This window comes from Syngnathus floridae, chromosome 13 (genome assembly GCF_059516105.1).
Source record: "Syngnathus floridae isolate MCC-2025c chromosome 13, RoL_Sflo_1.0, whole genome shotgun sequence".
In the NCBI taxonomy this organism is placed as follows: Eukaryota; Metazoa; Chordata; class Actinopteri; order Syngnathiformes; family Syngnathidae; genus Syngnathus; species Syngnathus floridae.
The window spans coordinates 11,469,677-11,492,771 of NC_142425.1; the positions used below are offsets into that span (position 1 = coordinate 11,469,677).

At 45.8% G+C, this 23,095-nt stretch overlaps 3 protein-coding genes across 5 annotated transcripts; 2 read left to right on the forward strand and 1 right to left on the reverse strand.

Annotated features, from left to right (window-relative positions):
• Nucleotides 1-27: 27 nt before the first annotated feature.
• On the reverse strand, nt 28-2,108 carry nmu (neuromedin U). The gene is made up of 8 exons (XM_088394181.1): nt 1,940-2,108; nt 1,027-1,082; nt 921-962; nt 735-788; nt 615-644; nt 346-420; nt 192-245; nt 28-119 (listed from the first exon to the last, which is right to left on the reverse strand). Exons 1-8 carry the CDS (start codon nt 2,073-2,075, stop codon nt 66-68), a joined length of 501 nt encoding a protein of 166 aa, XP_088250307.1. The 5' UTR covers nt 2,076-2,108; the 3' UTR covers nt 28-65.
• A 3,536-nt stretch (nt 2,109-5,644) lies between these two features.
• On the forward strand, nt 5,645-11,885 carry exoc1 (exocyst complex component 1). 2 transcript variants are annotated; one of them, XM_088395121.1, is made up of 19 exons: nt 5,645-5,722; nt 6,173-6,304; nt 6,389-6,519; nt 6,586-6,745; nt 7,432-7,619; nt 7,708-7,935; nt 8,012-8,144; nt 8,218-8,327; nt 8,870-9,019; nt 9,136-9,244; nt 9,526-9,570; nt 9,687-9,850; nt 9,911-10,018; nt 10,211-10,290; nt 10,374-10,602; nt 10,671-10,854; nt 10,913-11,112; nt 11,171-11,365; nt 11,457-11,885. In XM_088395121.1, exons 2-19 carry the CDS (start codon nt 6,181-6,183, stop codon nt 11,607-11,609), a joined length of 2,691 nt encoding a protein of 896 aa, XP_088251247.1. In that variant the 5' UTR covers nt 5,645-5,722; nt 6,173-6,180; the 3' UTR covers nt 11,610-11,885. The 2 variants fall into 2 exon arrangements, with proteins under 2 accessions (XP_088251247.1, XP_088251248.1); XM_088395122.1 differs by lacking the exon at nt 9,526-9,570.
• Nucleotides 11,886-12,067: 182 nt separating this feature from the next.
• kdr (kinase insert domain receptor (a type III receptor tyrosine kinase)) lies at nt 12,068-21,541 on the forward strand. Of its 2 annotated transcripts, none has more exons than XM_088395117.1 (30): nt 12,068-12,371; nt 12,863-12,956; nt 13,034-13,236; nt 13,307-13,428; nt 13,499-13,667; nt 13,785-13,924; nt 14,036-14,219; nt 14,281-14,401; nt 14,462-14,628; nt 14,707-14,863; nt 15,666-15,786; nt 15,859-15,970; nt 16,034-16,381; nt 16,650-16,796; nt 16,860-16,991; nt 17,961-18,067; nt 18,357-18,492; nt 18,669-18,773; nt 18,831-18,944; nt 19,014-19,102; nt 19,170-19,314; nt 19,382-19,473; nt 19,553-19,675; nt 19,754-19,865; nt 19,955-20,054; nt 20,133-20,238; nt 20,320-20,444; nt 20,528-20,603; nt 20,757-20,830; nt 20,946-21,541. In XM_088395117.1, the coding sequence occupies exons 1-30, from the start codon at nt 12,317-12,319 to the stop codon at nt 21,169-21,171; spliced, it is 4,002 nt and encodes a 1,333-aa protein (XP_088251243.1). In that variant the 5' UTR covers nt 12,068-12,316; the 3' UTR covers nt 21,172-21,541. The 2 variants fall into 2 exon arrangements, with proteins under 2 accessions (XP_088251243.1, XP_088251244.1); XM_088395118.1 differs by having other exon boundaries at nt 12,069-12,371; nt 13,502-13,667.
• Nucleotides 21,542-23,095: the final 1,554 nt, after the last annotated feature.

Sequence of the window (23,095 nt, forward strand, 5' to 3'; positions counted from 1 at the left end):
TGTACTACATTCAGTAAATGATGTTGTCGACTCGATCCGGTGCAGCGACTTGACGGCTCACGTAATCAATTGTTATCTCTTGGCGACTCATATTTTAACGCTCTTCTTCCATTTCGAGGCTGCATAAGAAAAAAATAATAATAATCAGAATGTTTTTCAGAATTTTTTGTTGGATGGATTCCTTCTCATACCCGATAAAGGAAGTAGCCTCGACTTTGGATCCCAGCAGGTCCTTCCAGCTCAGCCTGTGAGTGACACAAGAGTATGTTTCCCTTTGTGTGAGGATTGGGGACTTCTTTTAAAAAACTTTTTTTTATTTTATTTTTTTATTTTTAGCAGTCGTACCTGCACTGAGAGTCCTCTCTGTTGCCGGGTGTGCAGACGGGTCACCAAATGCAGGAGGGGCTGCAATGCCGAGCTCTGCTTGACACAAAAACAGGAGCTTTCATGAGAAAGTGAGTAAAAAAAAAAATTTTTAAAAATCAATTTTGGGTTTTTTTATTTGTGGCGCTGCTCTATCAGGGGATTCTGACACCAGTGTATGGATTGTAATAAACTGGGAAATACCATTGGGTGTTTTCTACAGGTTTTGGGACCACACTGTTGCATAATACCTTTTTGTTATCCTCTTGTCCTTTGAGCTCCTGAGAAGAAAGATAATCACCTTTTTTTTTTAATACACAGCATAAAAATGTCCTCATTATACTTGATGTAATGTGCATTTCTTTTTCTACCTTGGAGTTTTGGACCAACATCAAGAAGCAAATTTCCCCTAAGATGTCAGATGCCTGGAAGAGACGATATTTTTTTTAATTTGATTTGAAGCATCGATATTTGGATCCACTCAAACGATGGTTGGATGAATGGATGATGGTATCTGTTAGATGATTGATGCTGTATTTATCAATTGCAAGGGTTACCTGATAGTCTGCAGAGAAGAAGGAGGAGCAGGCTGCACCTATCTGTGGAGATAGAGTGGATGAGAAGGACAACAGGAGGAGAGAAGAACGAAGCGATGTTGCTTACCTGGCTGAGAAGCTGCCTTTGGTCGACCGTGGCTCGCAGAGGTTCTATTGAAGCACCTTTTTTTTTTCACAACACAAATGCTTAATTTAGTCAAAAAACAAACATCTAGAAGCTCAACAGCCTCTTGTTCACATGGACAGTGGAAGCGTAATAATTGTGTAAAAGCGGAGTTGAAAGTGCGTTTCAGAGATTGCAATCTACGTTTTCCGCCACTTACCCATTAGCCGCGTAAAGTCTTTTTTCTTAGAACACACGCACTTATCGTGCTGATGTACGATTAGTTCATTATTCCATAGGGGCAAAATTCTGCTGAAGCCAAACATCACTGAGCTAATCAGTCGTAATCCAATGAGCCACGGAGAAGATGGATGGATGGATGGATGGATGGATGGATGGATGGATGGATGGATGGATGGATGGATGGATGGATGGATGGATGGATGGATGGATGGATGGATGGATGGATGGATGGATGGATGGATGGATGGATGGATGGATGGATGGATGGATGGATGGATGGATGGATGGATGGATGGATGGATGGATGGATGGATGGATGGATGGATGGATGGATGGATGGATGGATGGATGGATGGATGGATGGACAGCCCATCAATCAAAGACTAATGAGCACTCGGTATTCATTAAATCACAATGAGGTTAATAAAACGGGTGCTGAAATGAAGGGATCAATAAATGAATTAATAATTAAAAATGAATAAAGTGATTACATGAACTAAAAAACATTTTTTTACATTTTGATATTTCTAATTCTTTTGAAATATAGACATAAATTTAGGAAGAGCAACAAAAAGTAACATCTTACCAAAAAAAAAAGACATTACATTTTAAAAATAATAATTTTAGCTTTACCAACCACAAAAGTTTCTTATAGTTTCAAAGTCCATCTTACTGTGTATGACAGGAACCGTGGCGAGAACCAGGAGGACGGTGAGGCCGACAGCACTCACACTTCTTCGACTAAGCTTCGGCAAGCTGCTGCTGCTGGAGGAGGAGGATGCTGCTCGCTTCTTCTGCTTGGTGTACATGTTTTCCTCTTCTGCTGCGTGGATTCCGATATTCGCCCGTGTGACTCTTCAGCGACTTTGGAGCGGGGAGTCGGGAGTACAGTATATGAAGGCGGCTGTCGCTCACTTACTCTCTGCGTCACTGGAGGAGGCTCGCACGTGGATGAGGCTGGGATTGGACACCCCTCCATCATATCATCACGGGAAACAACAATAGGTACACATCGAAAACTTTTTGGAGAATGGATTTGAGCACCCCGAAATACCAGTAGTGGGAAGTACTTTGCTACTGCAGTGATTTTTTTTTTGTTTTAGCTCTTTCACTTAGATTTTGGGGCTGCTTTGCTACCTCAGGAACGGCCTTGAATTTTGAATGAAAATTTAAGACGCTTAAGTCATAAATAAAATACCATACGTTAATTGTCGGATTAAGTGGCAATTCCGAGGAGTTTCTCTGGTCCCCACCCATGTCTGTCCTCCTACACTCATCCATCCTCTTCCTGCTTTCCATCAAAAATCTTAACAGTGAAGCTCGCGTGTAATCAATCTTGTATTTAAATTAATTAACTGGCAACGCTCCCTCCGGTATGGCCGCGACGTTTCTGCGACACTGGCGAAATGTCAAGACCTTTGAAATGAGTTGATTTTGATTATGACTGGGACTTGCACGTCGCTTGTCTAAGAAGGGTTTGTTTGCGTTCAAGCCTCCGTGGGAGCATATTACGGGACAATCAACACAGATGCCAGCCGAATGAATTACGAAAAAATCACTTTTTCCGCATTCCAAAAAAAAACACGCTCGGTTGATGAATAAAATTTTATTCAACACAATGAGCAAAAACCTTTCTTCCTGACACGGCTACACTTAATGACTAAAAGTTTGAGCACCAAAGGAACAATGTGCTACTTTTTTCTTTAAAAAAAAAAAAAAGAATAATTACAGGAAGTGCAGCAATTAATACTCTTCTGTGGATTTAATAGGGAAGCCCTGCTCAATCTTTCTTTAATCATCTCTAATGGTCTACTAAGGTTTGACTCATTTTATGTTTTGAAATTGTTTTGATGGCGGAATTTCCATCACATGTATTATTGAGGTAATTAGTACACATAATTCATTTAGAATATATAACTCATTTTACGTTCACCACGTATGCAATATCATATCACCGTGAGCTTATGTTTTTAATTAGGAGACTGACTAATCCAACATTATTGACACTCTAGGCCCTTTGATTTATTTTTTTGTATTCGACTCACTTCACTGATAACTGAAAAAAGCACACATTTAGTCTGGCAAACAAAAAAAAGATTAAATTGGAGTAAATGTTTCAGATGTTTTATTTGGATAATAACAGTATACTGTAAAAAAATAATAAAAGCCTTCTGCTCTGCGTAATATTTTTACTTTTTCCTTCACAAACATCCACCATGACATCACTCTTCCCTGTATTCCACCTTTTTCCACAGACGAAGCAGAGGCACTCTTTGCGAGGTCACACGCTTGAAAATTACATGATTGCAAAATGGCACGCATGATTAAACCCGCAGCTCCTAATAAGCAAAGAACGTAATAGGTTCTCTCATGCTCGCTCGGCTCCGGCGGATCCACGTACTTGCGCTTCGTTGACATGCAATTTGGCCAGCGGCTGAGCAGAGGCCTCGCCTCAACGTGGGGTTACCAAAGTAGGACATTCGTGCTGATTACAGCCCTCTAAAGTAGGAATAATTTTGGGGTGGGGGGGGCTCAAGGTATGCACTGCTTGGACTCCTTTCAAGTGGAGCTCTGTTTATTACCTCCTCCAAGTGCAAAACTCTTTTGTTCGGTTGACTCGTTTGCTCGTTAGAAGAGGCGCTCTGGAATGGTTTGGATCCAATTTGGCAGAAAGAACCTTTTGTTAGCCCTCTGAGTTCCACTCTGCCCCACTTTCATATGGTGTTCCACAGGGATCAATTTCGGCACCCCTGCTGTTTTATTTAATTTGCTGTCTCTGAGTTCCATCTTGGGAAAACATATAAGACCAGCATGATTTTGTTGTGTTTTCATTCTTGAATCTATAGAATGAATCTCTAATAGCATAAAAAATGACCGGAGAGTTTGTTTTGTAACGTGCATTACTGCCAACTACAGGACTGGAGTGGAACTGTCTGACCCTTGATTTTCTTGGTTGTTTAGCCTTGGAGGATACCAAGTTTCCATCTCCTTCGTGAAACAGGGAGCCTTCTAATATGTGCAATCAAGCTTATTTTGCAAATATATTTATGTGCATATCGATGAGACTGATGATGCAAACTGCAGCCCCCCTAAAAGAGCTGCATCAAATGCCATCCAGATAGAAACTTCAAGCTGGCTGTGATAAGAAAAGCTATCTGCCGCTCATCGGCGGTGTGAATGTCAAATGGAGGCTGCAGCCATGACGGAGGAGACCCTCTGTTTGCCACTCACCTGCGTTTCATCCGACCGCTTTTCGGGGCCTCCCCGGTCCGTTCAATAACAAACTCTCCCGCCTGGTGTCGAGAGTAGCACAGGACCCGTGGCGCTTTGACCGATACTCTAACTCAACGAGCTTTCACAATCATGCCAATTTGGAACTTTTGTTATGTTTTGCGCCGGCCGTACCGACGTCAGGGCTGACCTTTTGACTTTGAGTAAATGAAAGCGTCAGAAGTGCACATCAGGGTAAATGAGTCATGATGACTGCGTAAAAAATATGGCAAAAAGTACAAGAGGAGAAAACAGCCGTGTGCATTTGTTCACTTGCTGAATTATTTTACTGTCATGTTGACCCAAACACACATTTATTGTGTTTTCCCTAATGTGAAATACTACGACAAAGAATATTTGTGCTTTGATTGCGTTGGAGTTTTATTATTATGTTTTTTGGGAGAGGGCAATATTTTAATCTTCACTACCCCAAACTCCCAAATGCCAATCAGCATGTCCAAATTAAATTGTCAACCCAATTTTCCAGGTCCAAATAACAAGTAGTACTGTCAGAGATTTTGTTTCTTCATTTATATGATTGCAATTCCAATTCTCTCACGGGCATTTTGTGAAAAAACCTGAACAAGTTTAATGGGATTGATGTCATTTGGTGTGCCTGTGCAAACTAATGAGTGTATTTTATCGCAAAATGTCATCTTATCATAGGAAACACCACCCGGGGGTGCACCGATGATGACAAAGACATGAGGTCATGCAAGTGACATTCACTATGGTGAGGAATGCGGCGTCTCCTCACAATAACACCTCGGAAGGAAATGGGACCACCAGGCATTTTCTGCAGATCACTTATTAAAAATCATATGACTCACTGTCAGATGGCATTCTGTGTCATTCATAACATAAATAGTATTAATTGCAACAATAGGGGAAGGGGGGGGTTATGAGTCGAGGGTGAAATCCTGTGTTTCACATGCAAACATCAAATTTAATGCCCTATAAATACTTTACAGGGCAGTTAAGGCTTTTCTTTAGTTTTGCAACTAATCAACGCACAAATTGTTTTTATAAACAACAAATCATCATCAAAACTACGTCATTGACCAACTGTGTACGGCGCATGCGCAAATGTTGAAGTCAGCAATCACGTGATATTGTTCCACAACCCGGAAGTGAAAGGGGCGGGGCTTCGTGGACGGACCGCTGTGGTGGATTGAACTCCAACAATGTAATGACTTCCTTCATGTCTCTTATTTATTACATTTTGCTATTTAACCCTCCATTTTGGAACGGTAGCACCTTGTTGTTACGCTTGTGTTTATCATATCCGTCAAGTTTAAATGTAATGTCGGCTGTCGTTAGCACGTTCCAGCTAGCATTAGCTGGAGTCAGTGAGGATGCTGTCATTAGTAGCAACGTTCTCACCAATGTCAACCACAAAAAATAAAATAAATCAGAATTAAACTAACGTAAAACACCACAGCATTTATGTGTACTTAATCTGATATTATTAATTAATGTTGTTACTTATGGTTGTTTAAAAAACACGATAAGAAGTCCTTGACAAAAATAATGCATATTAAATTGCAGTATTGATTATGGAAATGGTAGAGTATTTTTCAAAATCTTTCTACCCAAGTTTTTGTTGTAATATGTATTTTCCCATAAATACTGACAGCATCCACCATGACGGCCATCAAGCACGCCCTCCAGCGAGACATCTTCACACCCAACGATGAGCGTCTGCTGGGCATTGTCAATGTTTGCAAGGCGGGGAAGAAAAAGAAGAACTGCTTTTTGTGTGCCACAGGTTGACATTTATCTTCTTGTTCTTCACCTTCCACTGCAAACATAGCGAACGGGAATTAAATTTCCTTTTTCCTTATCGTTCCAGTCACCACCGAGCGGCCCGTGCAGGTCAAAGTGGTCAAGGTGAAAAAATCCGACAAAGGAGACTTTTACAAACGACAACTGACGTGGGAACTCCGCGATTTGACCGAAGTGGACGCCAAAGATGCAAGCAAGGTTGGGAAAGGCTTCACCACATTTATCCTTTCCTCAAAAGTGATACCAGTCTTTCATTTTCTCCAGGAAAACCCCGAGTTCGACCTTCACTTTGAGAAGGTCTACCGCTGGGTGGCCAGCAGCACGGCCGAGAAGAACTCGTTCATCTCGTGCATATGGAAGCTGAACCAACGCTACCTGAGGAAGAAGGTGGAGTTTGTCAATGTCAGTTCTCAGCTGCTTGAAGGTGCGTCAAGTTTCTCCCCCTCCCATCCGCTTGTCTTATCTTTCAAAATCAGACTCGATGTTGTGACTTTTATTTTGAAGCATGTTTGTTGAGTGACTACTCAATCCTCCTTCTCTGTATTTTCTGCTTTCTGGTACGGCTTTCTCTGTTCAATTTCTTCTTTCACAACTTTCTCTGGCCAGAACTTCCTAAAGCGGAAGGTTGGTAGGACTTAACTCCTTCCCACCATCCTCACAATTCCTTTCCATTATTCTTCACGGCATCACCGGCCGCCGTTTTTTCTCATTCCCATAATCATACCACCAAATTAAAATAGTTGTGTATTATTAACTCCTCATATATGTCCACTTTTATAGTTTTTTTTTTTTAACATGCCGCCAATGTATTTGTGTATTAATTCTCTTCTAACCTAATTGAACCAAAGTTCTGGTGTTCATGATGTTTCGTGTAGACCTCCTTTAGCTGATAAGTACTAAGGAACAAGAAAGAACACAACTAAGATGAGTAGTAATCTATTTTGGTGCATTTTTATAAAGTCATCATTGTGACCTTTTCATGAGCTCGGAAAATGTCCACTCCCTGTCACTCAATATCTTCACCTGTCAGTCCAATGTGTGTCGATCAGAACAGAAAACATCTAATGTCCTCCTCCATTTATTTATTTATATGTTTGTGTGTGTCAATAGAGTCGGTGCCCAGCGGCGAGAGCCAGAGTGTCGCCGGCGGCGACGAGGACGCTTTGGATGACTACCAGGAGCTAAGCACCCGCGAGGAGCAGGACATCGAGGGCATGATGGAGGTGTGCGAGTACGCCATCTCCAACGCCGAGGCCTTTGCCGAGCAGCTCTCCAGGGAGCTGCAGGTCCTCGACGGGGTGAGTGTCATACTGGGCAATTTTACACTTTGTAATACTCTTCATCACATGACTATGCTCTCCGTCCTCCTCATTTGTGACTTTTCAGGCCAACATCCAGTCCATCATGGCGTCGGAGAAGCAGGTCAACATCCTGATGCAGCTGCTGGACGAGGCGCTGGGGGAGGTGGACACCATCGAGGGCAAGCTGAGCAGCTACGAAGAGATGCTGCAGAGCGTCAAGGACCAGATGGACCAGATCTCGCAGAGCAACCGACTCATCCAAATTAGCAACACCAACAACGGCAAGCTGCTGGATGAGATCCAGTTCCTCGTGGTGAGGAACGTTTAAAAATTGTGGAATTGCTGATTGTCCTTGTTGCCTAGCGACCGTGTCATCTTTCCCCGCCTAGCACAACATGGACCTGTCCAAGGGCCACATCAGAGCCCTGCGAGACGGCGACCTAAGTTCTCCAAAAGGCATCGAGGCTTGCATCAATGGCACCGAAGCCCTTTTGCAATGCATGAACGTGGCCTTCCTGCCCGGTAATTTTTTTTTGCTGGCCGTAAATCATGTTGGCTTTCTCCATGTGTCATGTAAGAAATGTTTTCGCCGCAGGTCACGACAAGTTGATGGCTGTGAAGCAGCAGCAGGACCTCTTCACCGAGCTGAGGGACACGTTCGCTCGCCGCCTCACCAATCATCTCAACAACGTCTTTGTGCACCAGGTATTTTTTTTAAATGGCAACTTGGCAGAATGAAACAATATTTGGTTGACATGAAATTGGATCTTGTTGCTGCTTAAGACTGCGGACTTCCTGTTTTGCTCTCCGCTCGCTCTTTCCTGGACCTCCTCACTTCCTTCCTCCTCATCTTCTTGTGGATTGTCCACCCCCCCTCCCTTCTGAATTATTCCACTCTGCTCTTTCTGTCTCTGTCAGTTCAACCACTTCAGTCACTTCAAAATGACCATCCCTCACTTCTATAGGTCCTCCTGTTTGTCACTTCCAGTGAGTAGCCACCCCCCCCTCCCTCCACAACTATCTCCTGTGCATGGAATTTGTCTCTAACCACCCTTGATCAAAAAGTGGAGAGGAACCTCTTTTGTTTTGCCGCTGAAGGACTCACATCCTTAACAAGCAACCAACATGCGTAACACAAGAGAAGTGCAGATGACAATAATAACTGTGATGGAAAAGTCACATAAGTGCTGTCAGTAGATATAAAAAATGTTCTTTATTATCCTAATATTCCTCTTTGTGCCATCTAGGGCCACGACCAGACTTCTACCCTGTCCCAGCACACTATGGAGCTGACCTTGCCCAAACACAGCCCCCTCCATCGGGACCTTCTGCGCTACGCTAAGCTCATGGAGTGGCTGAAGATCACCCACCGGGAGAAGTACGAGGGTCTGTCCAGGGTCAGTCCTCTCGCCAGCCCTCTCCGCTCCGAGAGCCCCCCTTGAGCTTGTCGAATTACTCTTTGTTTATATTCAGTCACATAATTGCAGTCCGTATTTATTTATTTTTTCTCCAGACCTACGTGGACTACATGAGCCGACTGTACGAACGAGAAATCAAAGACTTCTTTGAGATAGCAAAGATCAAGATGGCGGGAACGAGCAAGGAGGCCAAGGGCAAGTTCGGTAAGATGGCCGATGAAGAACCTTACGACACAACTCTTAATTAGTCTGTGTTTAAACCAAGTGAGCGTCATTTAGACAAAAGTAGTTTTGGGTGCTACTTTCTCCATCCGTTTAATATCTCAGCGGCCAGTTCTGCTTTCCACCTTCCGTGCATCGAAACCACTCCGAGGGGGGGGATATTTGTCGTCTTGCCGTCTGTCCTCTGCAGCTTGCCTTTAACAGCATGTTCTCAGCCTAACCTCTTTGTGTCTTTGATGCCCGCCCTTGCTAACCTGCTGCAGCCACGCTTCCGCGGAAAGAGAGCGCGCTCAGACAGGAGACGGAAAGTAAGTGGAGAGAGAGCCTCCCTCGGCCCGCAATGCTTTCTGCCCGCTTCTGTTACCTTCACATCTACGTGGTTCCTCACACCTTGATGCTTATCTTCGATTTCCCTCCAACGCAGGCCTTCACGGCAGCTCGGGAAAACTAACGGGCTCCACTTCCAGCCTGAACAAGCTGAGCGTGCAGGGCTCCAACAGCCGGCGCTCGCAGTCGTCCTCGCTACTGGACATGGGCAACATGTCGGCCTCCGACCTGGACGTGGCCGACCGCACCAAGTTCGATAAGGTGAGGCGCCGACGTGGGAAGGTCGGACCAAAGGGTTTGAACGAGCGGTTCTGCTTGCAGATATTCGAGCAGGTCCTCAGTGAGCTGGAGCCTCTCTGCCTCGCCGAGCAAGACTTCATCAGCAAGTTCTTCAAGCTGCAGCAGAACTCGAGCGGCCCACCTCCCCTGGTGCAGTTTCTGTTTCTTGTTTCTTACCCATTAAAGTAATGTCAGACTTTTATCAACCGCTATCGCATTTTCAAAGATCTCTTGGCGATCCGACGACGCTTTCAGTTCTCCTTCCAAAAAACAAACGGACTCATAAACGTCTTGAATTGTCTGGCAAGAGTTATGATATTTTATTTCCATCGCTTTTGGCAGCAAGAAGCCAGGGAGTCGGATGGCAGCGCGCAATCAAGAATGCCTCCCCAGGCGGAACACAGACACTCCTTATCATCAGAGTGAGTCCTCACATTATCTTCATTGACGTCAATTATCTTCACACCATCCCTCCTGTTTTTCTCCGGCTTCCTCCGCCGCGAAGCAAAGACATGGTCCGGCTGATGATGAATAAAGTCTTCCAGAGCATCGAGACGGAGCTCAACAGCCTCATCGCTCTAGGCGACAAGATCGACAGCTTCCACTCGCTCTACATGCTGGTGAAGATGAGCCACCACGTGTGGACGGCGGAAAACGTCGACCCGGCGTCTTTTCTCAGCACCACGCTGGGAAACGTGCTGGTCACAGTCAAGAGAAACTTTGACAAATGCATTGTGAGTAGTTCAAGTCTGAATTTGAGCAGGGGTGTGTAGACTTTTTATATCCACTTTCCTCCTCGCAGTCCGGCCAGATTAGACAGATGGAGGAAGTGAAAATTTCCAAGAAGAGCAAAGTTGGCATCCTACCTTTCGTCACGGGCTTTGAAGAGTTCGCCGAGTTGGCCGAGACCATCTTCCGAAACGCGGAACGTCGCGGGGACCTGGACAAAGCTTACGTCAAGCTCATCAGGGCCGTCTTCATGAACGGTGAGTCGTCGTTTTCACGCTTAATCCCGAGATCTGATGAGCGCCTCGTTTTCCTCAGTGGAAAAAGTGGCCAACGAGAGCCAGAAGACGCCGCGGGACGTGGTGATGATGGAGAACTTCCACCACATCTTCTCCACGTTGTCTCGGCTGAAGATCTCCTGCCTGGATACCGAGAGGCGCGAGGCCAAGCACAAATACACGGACCACCTGCAGTCCTACGTTATCAACTCTCTGGGACAACCTCTGGAAAAGCTCAACGTAAGACAAAAAAATGTTGATCATCATCATCATCATCATCATCGTGGCTGTGTTGCAGCATTTCTTCGAAGGCGTGGAAGCCCGCGTGGCCCAAGGGATCCGTGAGGAGGAGGTGAGCTATCAGCTGGCCTTCAACAAGCAGGAGCTCCGCAAGGTCATCAAAGAGTACCCCGGAAAAGAGGTCAAGAAGGGACTGGATAACCTCTACAAGAAGGTGGACAAACACTTGTGCGAAGAAGAAAGCCTGCTCCAGGTAGAGATTAATTCAAATTAAAATGGAATTAATTTTTTTCCCCTTTTTTTTATTTTCTTAACGTTTCCTCCCTCGTTTGCGCTCGCCGCAGGTGGTTTGGCATTCCACGCAAGACGAGTTCATCCGGCAGTATAAACACTTTGAAGACTTGATCGGCAGATGTTACCCCGGTTCTGGAATCACCATGGAGTTTACCATCCAGGACATGCTGGAATATTTCTCCAGCATTGCTCAATCCCATTAGACCTGCTGACGGTGACTCACTACTGACACACTCTGGATAAACATGCAAAAAATGTGTTGATTCATCCAGCCCCCCTGGAGGTGAACTTTAGAACTGCAAGGCAAATGTGCTAACTATAAGGTTACTACGCTGACCTTCACTTTATTCTTTCAATTTATTTCTTTGCTCCATGCTCTTAATAAAATTGTAGTCATCAAATTATTTTTCCTTTTTTTTTTTTAAATTGAATAACCTGACAAAAAATATTTTCCTTTCAAATAAATGAAATGTGTCATATTCTTGAGTTACTGATTATTAAATGTATTAATATTTGCAGGTTTTTGGCTGGCATAAGTATCTGATATAGCTAATCATATTGCTGGTTTTATGATTGAAAAGAAAAGATAATAATAATCTAGTTTGTCTATTTAGCTAGTTAACCTTTATTTATCCATGTCGGGCAGGTATTTTATATCGGCAGTAGATCAAAGTAAAGTCATGGTGTCTGTCCACTCAGCCTGGGATGCTCCTCCCCTGCAGGCTGGCCAGCTCCAGTGCCTTCCCTCTGCCCCTCTCAGAAGCACATCCACCTCCAAGGGGGACCTGCAGCTGAGCATTGGCCGGCGGTTCTTCAGCACACCGCTTCCATGGATCGCTTTTGAAAGGATTCGTTTATTTGCCTCCGTCGACTTTTTCCCGAATTATTCCCGGAGTCCATTTATGGGCAAATGGCTCGGGCACTTTTTATTGTTGTTTTTAGTTTGGAACTTTGCTATGGTGCTGGTAAGGCCATTTCATTCTTATTGGGTCTTGTTTTAATGGGATTTAGAATTTACTCTGTTTTAAATGTAAAATAGTTTGCGTAAGCTTCCATTGTGTGACTTGTTTTTTTTCCACACAATGTCTGCTGACGTGGGCTGGGTGGGGGTCAGCCCGTATCCTCTGAAACAGGAACTCCACCTAGGCCGCGCTAGGGCTCGAGCCTATTGAGCCTGACCCGGCCCATCTTTCCCGGCTTCCTGTTTTGACACAGATCCGCCATTTTGTTGCCGCTCTGGGATGTAGGAGCCACAGGCGCGCAAAAATGTGTACTTGTGGGTTGATTAGTTGTGGTAATTGCTGAAATAAATGTTTGTAATCTTTCAAGCACTATAAAGACAAATCTATGAGACCCAACGTGTCGGCTTCAAACCAAAATGGCCGCCTTCCGTTTCAATTTTGGCGAGGCAACTACTATTCATTGTACTAACTCCTCCCACTTTGTCTGCGTAAAGCTATCGAGCTGCGCTTCACCTCCGACCCACCGTTGCTGAACATCCACGGCGTCCATCGGATGAACAAATCCGACAACCTGGAGCTCACGTGCAGGTAGGTCTGCCATTAAATGCCCCTCCAGTTTCACGCCACGGAAAGCCACCTTATGAAATCGTATGGACCTTCCGCAGAGGCCGCCAGTACCTGCGTTGGACCACCCCTCCCACCAGCGCTCGCTTTTCCATCAGCGACTGTAGCGGGTCGGGCCTCTTTTGCACGGAGCTGCGGATCACCAACGCCACCGTCAACGAAACGGGACAATACCGGTGCTCCTACCGCAATCTCAAAACGGAAAGCAGCAAGACATCAGCGGCGGTTCACGTTTTTGTTCGTGGTGGGGTCTTCAGTTCTAACCCCGGCGTACTTGAAGTCGATTTTTCGTGACAAGTCATTTGTGGTTGCAGATGACAAGGTGCCGTTTGTTCCGTCCGAAAAAGAATACGAGGTGGTGTTCATCCGGGAAGGTGAGCGGGTGGTCATACCGTGCCGAGGATCTCTGGAGAACCTCAACGTGACACTTCATACTGTAAGTTTCTTTTGACCTTCTATCTCAAGGTCTATTGTCTGTTCAAACTCAACATCTCCCTGTCTGTCAGAAGTATCCAAACAAAGAGTTCCATCCAGATGGGAAAGACTCCCTGTGGGACGCCAGAACCGGCTTCACCATCCCTAGTCATCTAATCAGCTACGCCGGCGTGGTCTCCTGCCAGACCCGCATCGGCGATGAGACCTTCAAGTCCCCCCTCTACGTGGTGGCTGTCGTGGGTGAGAAACAGAAACATCTAACAAGTCTCGGGAGAACAATGGAAGCGGGGCGGCCTGCCGACTGTCCGTGCGTAGCACCCCCACCCTCCCTAAACACCCGTCCGCCCTCTTCCGCAGGATACAAGATTTACGACCTCATTCTGACCCCCGCGCAAGTCAGGCTGTCCGTCGGTGAGCGTCTGGTGCTCAGCTGTACCGCGTACACTGAACTCAACGTGGGCATCGAGTTCAACTGGACCCACGCCGGCCAACCTCTGGTGAGCCATTTTTATTCCAGCTAGTGGCTCGTAAGTTAGCCGCTAATGTTAGCTTTGTTCGGCCTATCATCTGGATGGCCATGTAACCACCACCTGGATTCTCACCTTCAGATAGCGGGCAATGGTTCAAGGGCAGCTCACATGACGCCGTACAAGAAGAAGCTGTGGGACTCTCTGGAGTTATCCAACACACTGGTGGTGGACAACGTGACCGTGGAACACACCGGCGAATACACCTGCACGGCCTCCAGTGGAGCCATGGAGAAAAGCGTCACAGCCTTCCTCAAGGTTTACGGTATGTTTGTTCAAAATGAATCGGAACGATTCCCCTGGATGAATTTCGGGACCCTTTCCAGAAAAGCCATTCATTGACATAAAGGAGCCTTGGACCAAAGTATGGGAGGTGAATATGGGAGGCTTGTCACCCACCACCATACCCGTTCGCTACACAGCCTACCCCGAACCGAGCTTTAAATGGTAAGTGGAGACTCGATTTTCTGTTTTTGAGGTCAATCCAGCTGATGTTTGTCACTGCAGGTTAAAAAATGGCCTCCCGCTGAAGGAAGACCACCGGATCAAGCAGAGAAGCGACGCCCTCATCTTTCGCGGCGTCACCGAAACCGACATGGGGAACTACACGATCGTCCTCAGCAACAAAGTCACCAAAGATGAGCAAAGGAGATCTTTCCAGCTTCTGGTTAATGGCACGTTTTTATCAGAACCTGCAGTCATTCCGGCCGTGGGCCTGCAGTGGTTGTAATTGTTGTTTTCTCTCATTTTAGTTCCTCCTCATATCATTGAGAAGGAAGTGGCGGTGGACACGGACGTTTTTTTGTACGGCAGCACCCCGACGCTGCGATGCACCGCCCGAGGTTTTCCCACACCCACGTACATCCAGTGGCAGTGGATGTCCACCGACAACTGTCCCGAGGCTTTTGTGTGAGTTTGAGGAACTTCAGTAGATGTTCCCGCCACCGGGAAAGGGAATGTTGACAAAACACAGGTGGAGACAATGACCAGATGCGACTTGGAAGACCACACGGTGTCCATTTTGAGACAAAGCGATTACGCAAGAGCCTGAAGAAGCGCACGGAGCGGGTTCCTTATCTGCTGTCTGCACATCTCGCCGCTTCCTCGTAGCCGTCCCGCGTTAGCTTTCCTGTTGTGGTCCCATTTGTCTTTTTCGGTCGTCCTTGAGAAGTCGGTTTTATTGAAGCTCAAAATGCAGCGTAGCAAAACAAGGGAAGCTGTGCTGGGCTGACTTTATGGCGATGTTTTTGACACGTAGAAGGAGTTTTCCTTTTTTAGACTTTTTTTTATCAAAGTTTTGTCAGAATTTGTCAGGTTATTTTGGGGGTGTTTTTGTCCATGACTATCAGTTTTGTCAGATTCAATATTATACAGTATTTTTATTTTTTCACCAGCAGACCTTTTTTTGCCAGCTTTTTTTGGTCAATTTTAATATTTGTTTTTTATTGTTCTTTTTTCCATTTTTTTGTAAAACTGTGTTTTGACATATTTGTCAGGTTTTGGTCCGATTTTGGGCCGTTTTACCTAGTTTTATTTTATTATTTTTATTTTTTATGACTTGTCAAATTTCCTCATCTTTTTATTAGCTTTTTTTTCTTGCACAATGTTTTTTGGGTGTAATATTTCCTCATCTTTTTGCCTCTGCTGCTTATTTGGACAGTTTTTGTTGTAACGCTTCACCTACTTTTATTTGGTTTTTTTGGTCACACAGGCCGGGACTGTCCAAATCTGAGGAGCAAATAGTCTACTGCAAAGCTTGGCGTGACATCCATAACGGCACCGCGCACAACCGTGTGGAGCAGATCTCCACTGATGTGGATCATGGCCAGAAGGTACATTCAGACTTTTATTTTACGCTACACTGCCCAGGAAAACAAAAAACTTTTTTTTTTTCTGGCTGACAGAAAATGGTGAGCTCCTTGAAGTTCCACGAAGCCAAAGTCGACGCCCTGTACCGATGCACGGCCGCCAACAAAGTGGGAAAGGATTCTCGGGTTATTTTCTTCCACGTGACACGTGAGTATGATCTTCTACGCATGATGAAAATTTTGGCTTTAACTCCGCCACTTGTGTCTGCAGGCGGCCTGGAGCTGAGCATGTCTCCGTCTAATGAACCTCTGGAGGAGGACCACGTGTCTCTCCGCTGCAAGGTCGACGGGTTGATATACGGCAACCTGGCCTGGTTCCGCGTTTCCAACAGTTCCGGGTGGGAGCGGGCGGCGGCCGCGCAACCGTGCCGCTCGTTGGCGCTACCGCCAACGCCGTTGCTGCGCCTCGACACGTCCAATGGCGAGCGTGGCGCCAACGTGAGTTTGGAGCTAGTGCTGCCCTATGCTTCCCGACGGGACGAGGGCCTGTACGCCTGCCAGGTGGAGAGCCTCAAGACCAGGGAGAGGACTTGTCTGCTGCGCCACCTATCACTCAAAGGTGGGATAACACTTTGAATTTGTCAACCTATAAATGCTGCATTTTTATTTTATGAACTTCAGCCAACAAAGTGACCCAAAATCAGACCCAAAAATTCAAAATGTCCAAAAATATGACAGAAATCATGTTAGCAGCTATTAAGCGAGCATTTTGTCACGCCATAATTTTATCTAAAAGAAAAATAGGCTTTGTCGCCCTCCTGTGGCCACTATAAGCAATTAAAACCCTTTGGGACATTCGTGTATTACTTTTCGTCAACTGTCAACAGGTCTGGAGGCGCCGAGGATCCTCAACAACCTCACCGACCAAAAAGTCAACGTGAGCGCCACTGTCTCGCTCCTGTGCGCCGCCGCCGGCACGCCCGACCCGACGGTGGTGTGGACCAAAAACAACCAGACTGTGGTTGAAGGCTCCGGTAAGACTATTCTATTTAAACCGATGTCAGTCTTTCTCGAATACCCTCGTGACTCCTTTTTAGGTGTGATCCTGAGTCGGCGTGGTCATCTGCTCACCATCCAGCGTGTCAAGAAGGACGATGGCGGATTGTACAGCTGCTCCGCTTGCAACAGCCAAGGATGCGACACCTCGGAGGCCGTGTTGACTACGGAAGGTCAGTCTGGAGCTAGCTTAACTATTAGCATAGCTAATTGGCTGCTTCCAATTTATGCTTGATTTTTGGGGGTGTAGTCATGTCAATTGAATCTGCCTAGAACCTTCCAAATCAGTAGTGCTGGCCTATTTTACTTTTAGAGTTGATGATGTCATCATTTAGCCGTCCTCTGGTTGGTCAGATCAAACATCTACTAGCAAATCATGTTTTTGAGAATAATTTTAAGTAGTATTTTTTAATCTCATGCACAGCTTAGAGGCGGAATTTTATCTCCAGTCTTTCAGAATGGGAAGCACCATTTCCTGTTTGTTGACATTAACATATTGTTCAGCCTGAATCCTCCTGGCTAAAGTAATCTCATTTATATTTAACCTCAAGGCTAATTTTATTTTTTTATTATTTCATATCAAACATTTGAAAGGAAGGGAACTTCCTCATGACAGGAAGCTAGCTCCATTTGTGTACTCAATCCTCCCGGGAGTTTCTAAATCCAAAACAATGGGACGACTATAGAGGACAAAGAGTTGTGGTGTTTTTTTTTCGGGGGGGGGGGGCTACTCGGCCTGGCTTCGGTTCTCTTGTCTGAGGCGACCACCGGGAGACAAAGCCGTCTACGTGACCCGGGCCTTGCCAGCAGAATGTGGACCTTCTTCGAACAAGGGGCGGCGCCTCTGCTAATGAGCTAGACACCACAAATTAGCACGCGTGCACAAGAGACAGAGAGAACTCTTTGTACGATTGACTTTGGCCAACGAAAACGTGTTATGATGACCTCATGAAATATTTCTGACACGAGCCAAACACAAATTGAACCGTCCCTCATTGGGGTGATGAATCCCCGCATCAACATATTTCATGACCATCTGTATTTTTTGGTGGGGGGGATTTTCGGGAAGTCCCAATTTTAGACTTGGTTCATTCCACCCCTCCATTTTCTGCATTTTTGCTTTGTGATTGTGCTGCTTTCAGACGCGGAGGAAAAAACCAACGTGGAGCTGATCGTCCCCATCGGCTCGGTGGTCTTCGCCATGTTTTTATGGCTACTGCTCGTCTTTGTCTTCCGTCGGAGAAAACGAGTAAGAATTTCCACAGAAATATTCTTCGCCGATTTGATTTGCTCACAAAAGCTTTGACACGACCGCAATGTTCTCACGCACGATTCATTCAATTTCCAGCACTCGTGAAACACACACACTTACACACAAGTATGACTGATTAGAAGCGACCGCTGTCTTTTGTGTCCAAGGGCAGCGAGGTCATTTTCTTCCCTCAGAAGTCACGTACACCCATCGGGCCCCTTTTCACTGGAGGGAGCTTCACTGTAAACCCGCTAACAATACCGCTCTGTCATGCAAACCGTTTCAGGCCAACCGTGGCGATCTCAAGACGGGCTACCTCTCCATGATCCTGGATTCGGAGGACGTGCCCATGGACGAGCAGTGCGAGCGGCTCACTTACGACGCAAACAAGTGGGAGTTCCCTCGGGACAGGCTGAAGCTCGGTACATGAAGAATACATTTGGGTTCCCAGCTATGATTTTTAAATTCGTTTCCAGTTGGTCATGTAAAATAATTCATTAGCCATATTTCATGTCTACACTCGAAGTGTGATATTTCCCAGTATCATTGAACGCAGCATCAGTCAAACAATCAGATGAACTTCGTTGTGCGTTTAAAGGTGACCCGCTGGGACGAGGCGCTTTCGGTCAGGTTGTGGAAGCCGCCGCCTTCGGGATCGAGAAAATCACCACCTGCACCACCGTGGCCGTTAAGATGCTTAAAGGTGAGTTATCATCCATACTTTTATGGAAGAGAGAGGTCAAATGTTGTGGTGTGGCAGAGGGAGCCACGTCCAGCGAGTTCCGAGCTTTGATGTCAGAATTGAAGATCCTCATTCACATCGGACATCATCTGAATGTGGTCAACCTTCTGGGAGCCTGCACCAAGCCTGGCGGTGAGTGCTCCCCCCCCCCCCATGAGAATAACTTGTGACGCAATGACGTTTCAATCAATGCCACTTTAGGCCCTCTCATGGTCATCGTGGAGTACTGCAAACACGGAAACCTCTCCAGTTACTTGAAGAGCAAACGTGGAGAATACAGCCCGTATAAGGTAGATGGATCAAAGATGGCACTTGATGGTGACTAGATCTTCATTTTTGTTCTTCTGACCTCCTCAGAGAAAGAGAACAGACAGCCAAAGGTGGACGTCCGCAGAAGTCGACGTGACCGAAGGTGATCTCGGCCTGGGGAAGATCGCTCAGCTGGACATCTGCACCGGGACTGCCGACAGAGCTTCAGGCAGCCACCTGACACCCCAGGATGGTACTTAACTCCAGTTTGACCTTCTCCTCCACCTCTGTCGTTCCTAACAACCCGCCATGCGTTACAGAGAGCACAGATGATGACCACCTGACCATGGAGGACCTGATCTGCTACAGTTTCCAGGTGGCCAAAGGAATGGAGTTCCTGTCCTCTCGCAAGGTGAAACCACAATCCAAGAACACGGACGTCCAAACAGATTCCCTCCACATGGACGTTAACCTCATTCATGCGCTTTCAGTGCATCCACAGAGATCTGGCCGCCAGGAACATCCTGCTCTCGGAGAACAACGTGGTAAAGATCTGCGACTTTGGCCTGGCTAGGGATGTCTACAAAGACCCGGATTACGTTCGCAAGGGAGATGTGAGTTCCCTCGGGCTTGCATGTGATTCGAGTCATGAGCGTGGCAAAAACAGCACACATGTCTGGTTTTCCCCGTAGGCACGGCTTCCTTTGAAGTGGATGGCGCCAGAGACCATCTTCGACCGGGTGTACACCACCCAAAGTGATGTCTGGTCCTTTGGGGTCCTTCTCTGGGAGATCTTTTCACTTGGTAAACTAACTTGGTTAAATAGCAGAGTCTAAATCTGCACAGGCTAGTCTTTGTTTTGGTATTAAAAAAGACTTTTGTCCCATCTCCAGGAGCATCTCCCTATCCTGGCGTGTGCATCGACGAGACTTTCTGCCGACGGCTTAAAGAAGGCACCAGGATGAGACCACCAGAGTACGCCACCTCAGAGATGTGAGTGACAAGGAGATCCTTGAGACTTGCTCGGATATATTGTCACTCTGAGTCCTCCATAACCAATTATTTTGATAGATACCAGACCATGTTGGACTGCTGGCTGGACCGTCCCACGGACAGGCCTACCTTCGCGGAACTGGTGGAGCATCTGGGCAATTTGCTGCAGGCCAGCGCTCATCAGGTTGCAACATTTGCCCATTTAAGCTTAGAGTCTCCCGAGAAAAAAATAGCCTAACATGAAAACTGGCGCTGTCTCCTCCAGGACGGCAAGGACTACATCCCCCTGACGGCAGAAGGCGACGCGGCGGGAGCTCTGTCTTACGCCATTCCTCAGAACAGAGACATCCTGGAAGCTCAGCCGCACTATGACAACGCTCTGGCTCTCGGGTCTGCGTAATATATACTCGAAATTTTACATTCCTGGTATGTGAGCTCATCCGCTGACATTTGAATGTATTGTCGGGGTCCAGGCAGGGCGAAATCTGCAGTCGGAGGCTCAGCGTGAAGACGTTTGATGATGTCCCTGTGGAGCACAGCAGCGTCATGGTGAGAAACAGTCAATACGATAAATACTGACAAAATAATGTCAATAAATTAGAAAAGAGAATGGAAAGTTTCTGGAATATCAGAAATGTATTAGAATAAAGTTGTAATATTCTATTTTTTATATTATATTACTATTTTTTTCATATACTTTAGGAGGGTCACATGGACTGTTCACCTGGGGAAGCGATAAGTTCGAGTCCGCAGCTCTCAATGACGCCCAACTTGAGGTAAGCACGCCACTTGACATCGAGCTAAAGGGCTAACACTATTGCGCAACTGTTAATAGTTTCGCATCCCCTACGATAAATGATCGAGTGACATCATGTGGTCTCCCCCCATCAGCCAGCTCATACGTTGCAAAAGCAAAGAATCCCTGGCGTCCGAGTCCTCCAACCAGACGAGCGGCTACCAGTCGGGCTACCACTCGGACGACGCCGACGCGCCCATCTACGCCAACGAAGAGGCCATCGTCAAGCACAGCATGCTCCTAAAAAAGCAGAAGACTCCACCTGCGCCTCCCGTACCCAAATTTGGCGCGGAGATCCGTTACAGCACGCCGCCCGTCTGACCCCGGAACTCTCCGCTTGTACATTTTTTTTTTTTAAATTGTTGTTGAACAATGTGTAGAGCTGCAGCGCTGTTGTTGTTGGCGTCATAAATCAACCGGAAGAAAAATGAAGGTTGACTGACGAGTGGCTGTAAACCATCCGCGGTTATCATGTTTACTCAGTGGGTTAACAGTAGGACTCGCTTCCTGTCCGGCCGGAAATGCCGCTGGAAATTTTGAGATTGTGGAGGAGGCAGTTCTCATTTCTTCTTTGTGTACAGTCTCTTATTTGTACCTGTATTACAGTATGTAACCTATGGTAGCTAAAGAATTCACGTAAGTAATTTTCTAAAATTTTTCGGAATTCCCCACTAATAAATATAAAAAGTACTTTAATGTAGATTCTTTCAACTTCAGTGTCATTTTACCATTCCATACAATGAGTTTATCAACAAACACCCAAAATGGCGGCTTCTAACCAAAAACAGGATGCATAAGGCAAATGTAAAGTAGCTTAACCCTTGTCTTGTAAGAATGAGTGTTGACGTCGTCTCTCGGGATCTGACGAGTGACGAAGGCGCGTGGGAACGTACTACTAATGTGTTTTGTCTGCCATCTCAGAAAACAAACGTTGCTAATTATAGCTCGTTATCGTACGAGGGACTGTCATTATCTCTCTGTCTCTCTCCATCTCCCTCCCTCTTTCTCTCTTTAAATATTCCCACGATAAATGAAATCCGCAAAGTACAGTCACCAACAAGAAGTACTGGGCAGGCTAACGAGTTAGCGGAAAGATGCTAAGTCGCAATCGTGCTAACACGTGAAAACGGACCTCTAAAGGAATGTAAACGAACATTTGGAGCAATTGTCCTAAAGGTTAGACACATCTTTCCTCAATTTAGAAGTTTTATTATGACTTTTAAATTGTTTTTTAATTTGAAAAAAAAAATCCGCGATGTAGTGAAGCCGTGATAAACGAAACGCGAAGTAGCGAGGGATCACTGTATACGCATGGCGGTCATATGTGACGTAGGAACTTGAGGTGTAAAGAGCCTCTCAGTCCAGCAGGTGTCACTGTTGTTAAACAAATAAGTTGAGCTTGCTTATACGTATGGAGATGAAGTTGTCCTGAACTAAGCGAGAAAACGGACTTCTCTGATTTTACTAAATACAGACATGGATGGCGTGCTGGAGCAAAGTGGAGAAGGTAAAATTTCATGCCGCATAGCTTCAAAAGTAATCGAGGTACCATTTGTGTTGTAAACGGAAGCATTTGACTTAACTTCTTTGTATGCATCAAAGGTTAATAATTATGGGTAATTTACTTCCAGGAATGCTCAGCTATGTTTTTGTGTAATCCTTTTACGGACACCGCCCCGATTTGAGTCTCTTGCATGATCACGCAGTACACCTTTCCACTCACCTGCCTGATCACATCACTAAACCCACGCACGCACACACCTGCAGCTGTCAGACGCCTTGTTTAATAAATAAGATTGAAAAGAGCGATAACAAATCTGGATATTGCAATCGGGACGTCTGCTATTCCCGGAGGAAAAAAAACAAAGCTGTCTATCAACGCTGTCTGATGGGGGAGGGTTGTCTCCTTTGTTTATTCACTGCCACGCGACATGCACATGAGTTCACACAAAATTCATTGTGACACATTTATATAGAAAAACAAGAGCACATGAAATGTATGCAAATGAGGTAAGTTGCCAAAAGTTGAGCAAGATAATAATAACACACTGACAACCTGATTGCACGATTATTATGAAATAATATTTCGAAATCTTTAAAAAAACAACAACTATTTGTTCATGCCAAAAATGTTTTTTTCTTTTTTTACATTAGCATTAGGCTATTGACAGTTGAGGTTGTGCCATACGAGCAGAGAAAGAACCGATGCAAGGGTTGTGTCATGAAAAGTTAGATAGGCAAGAGC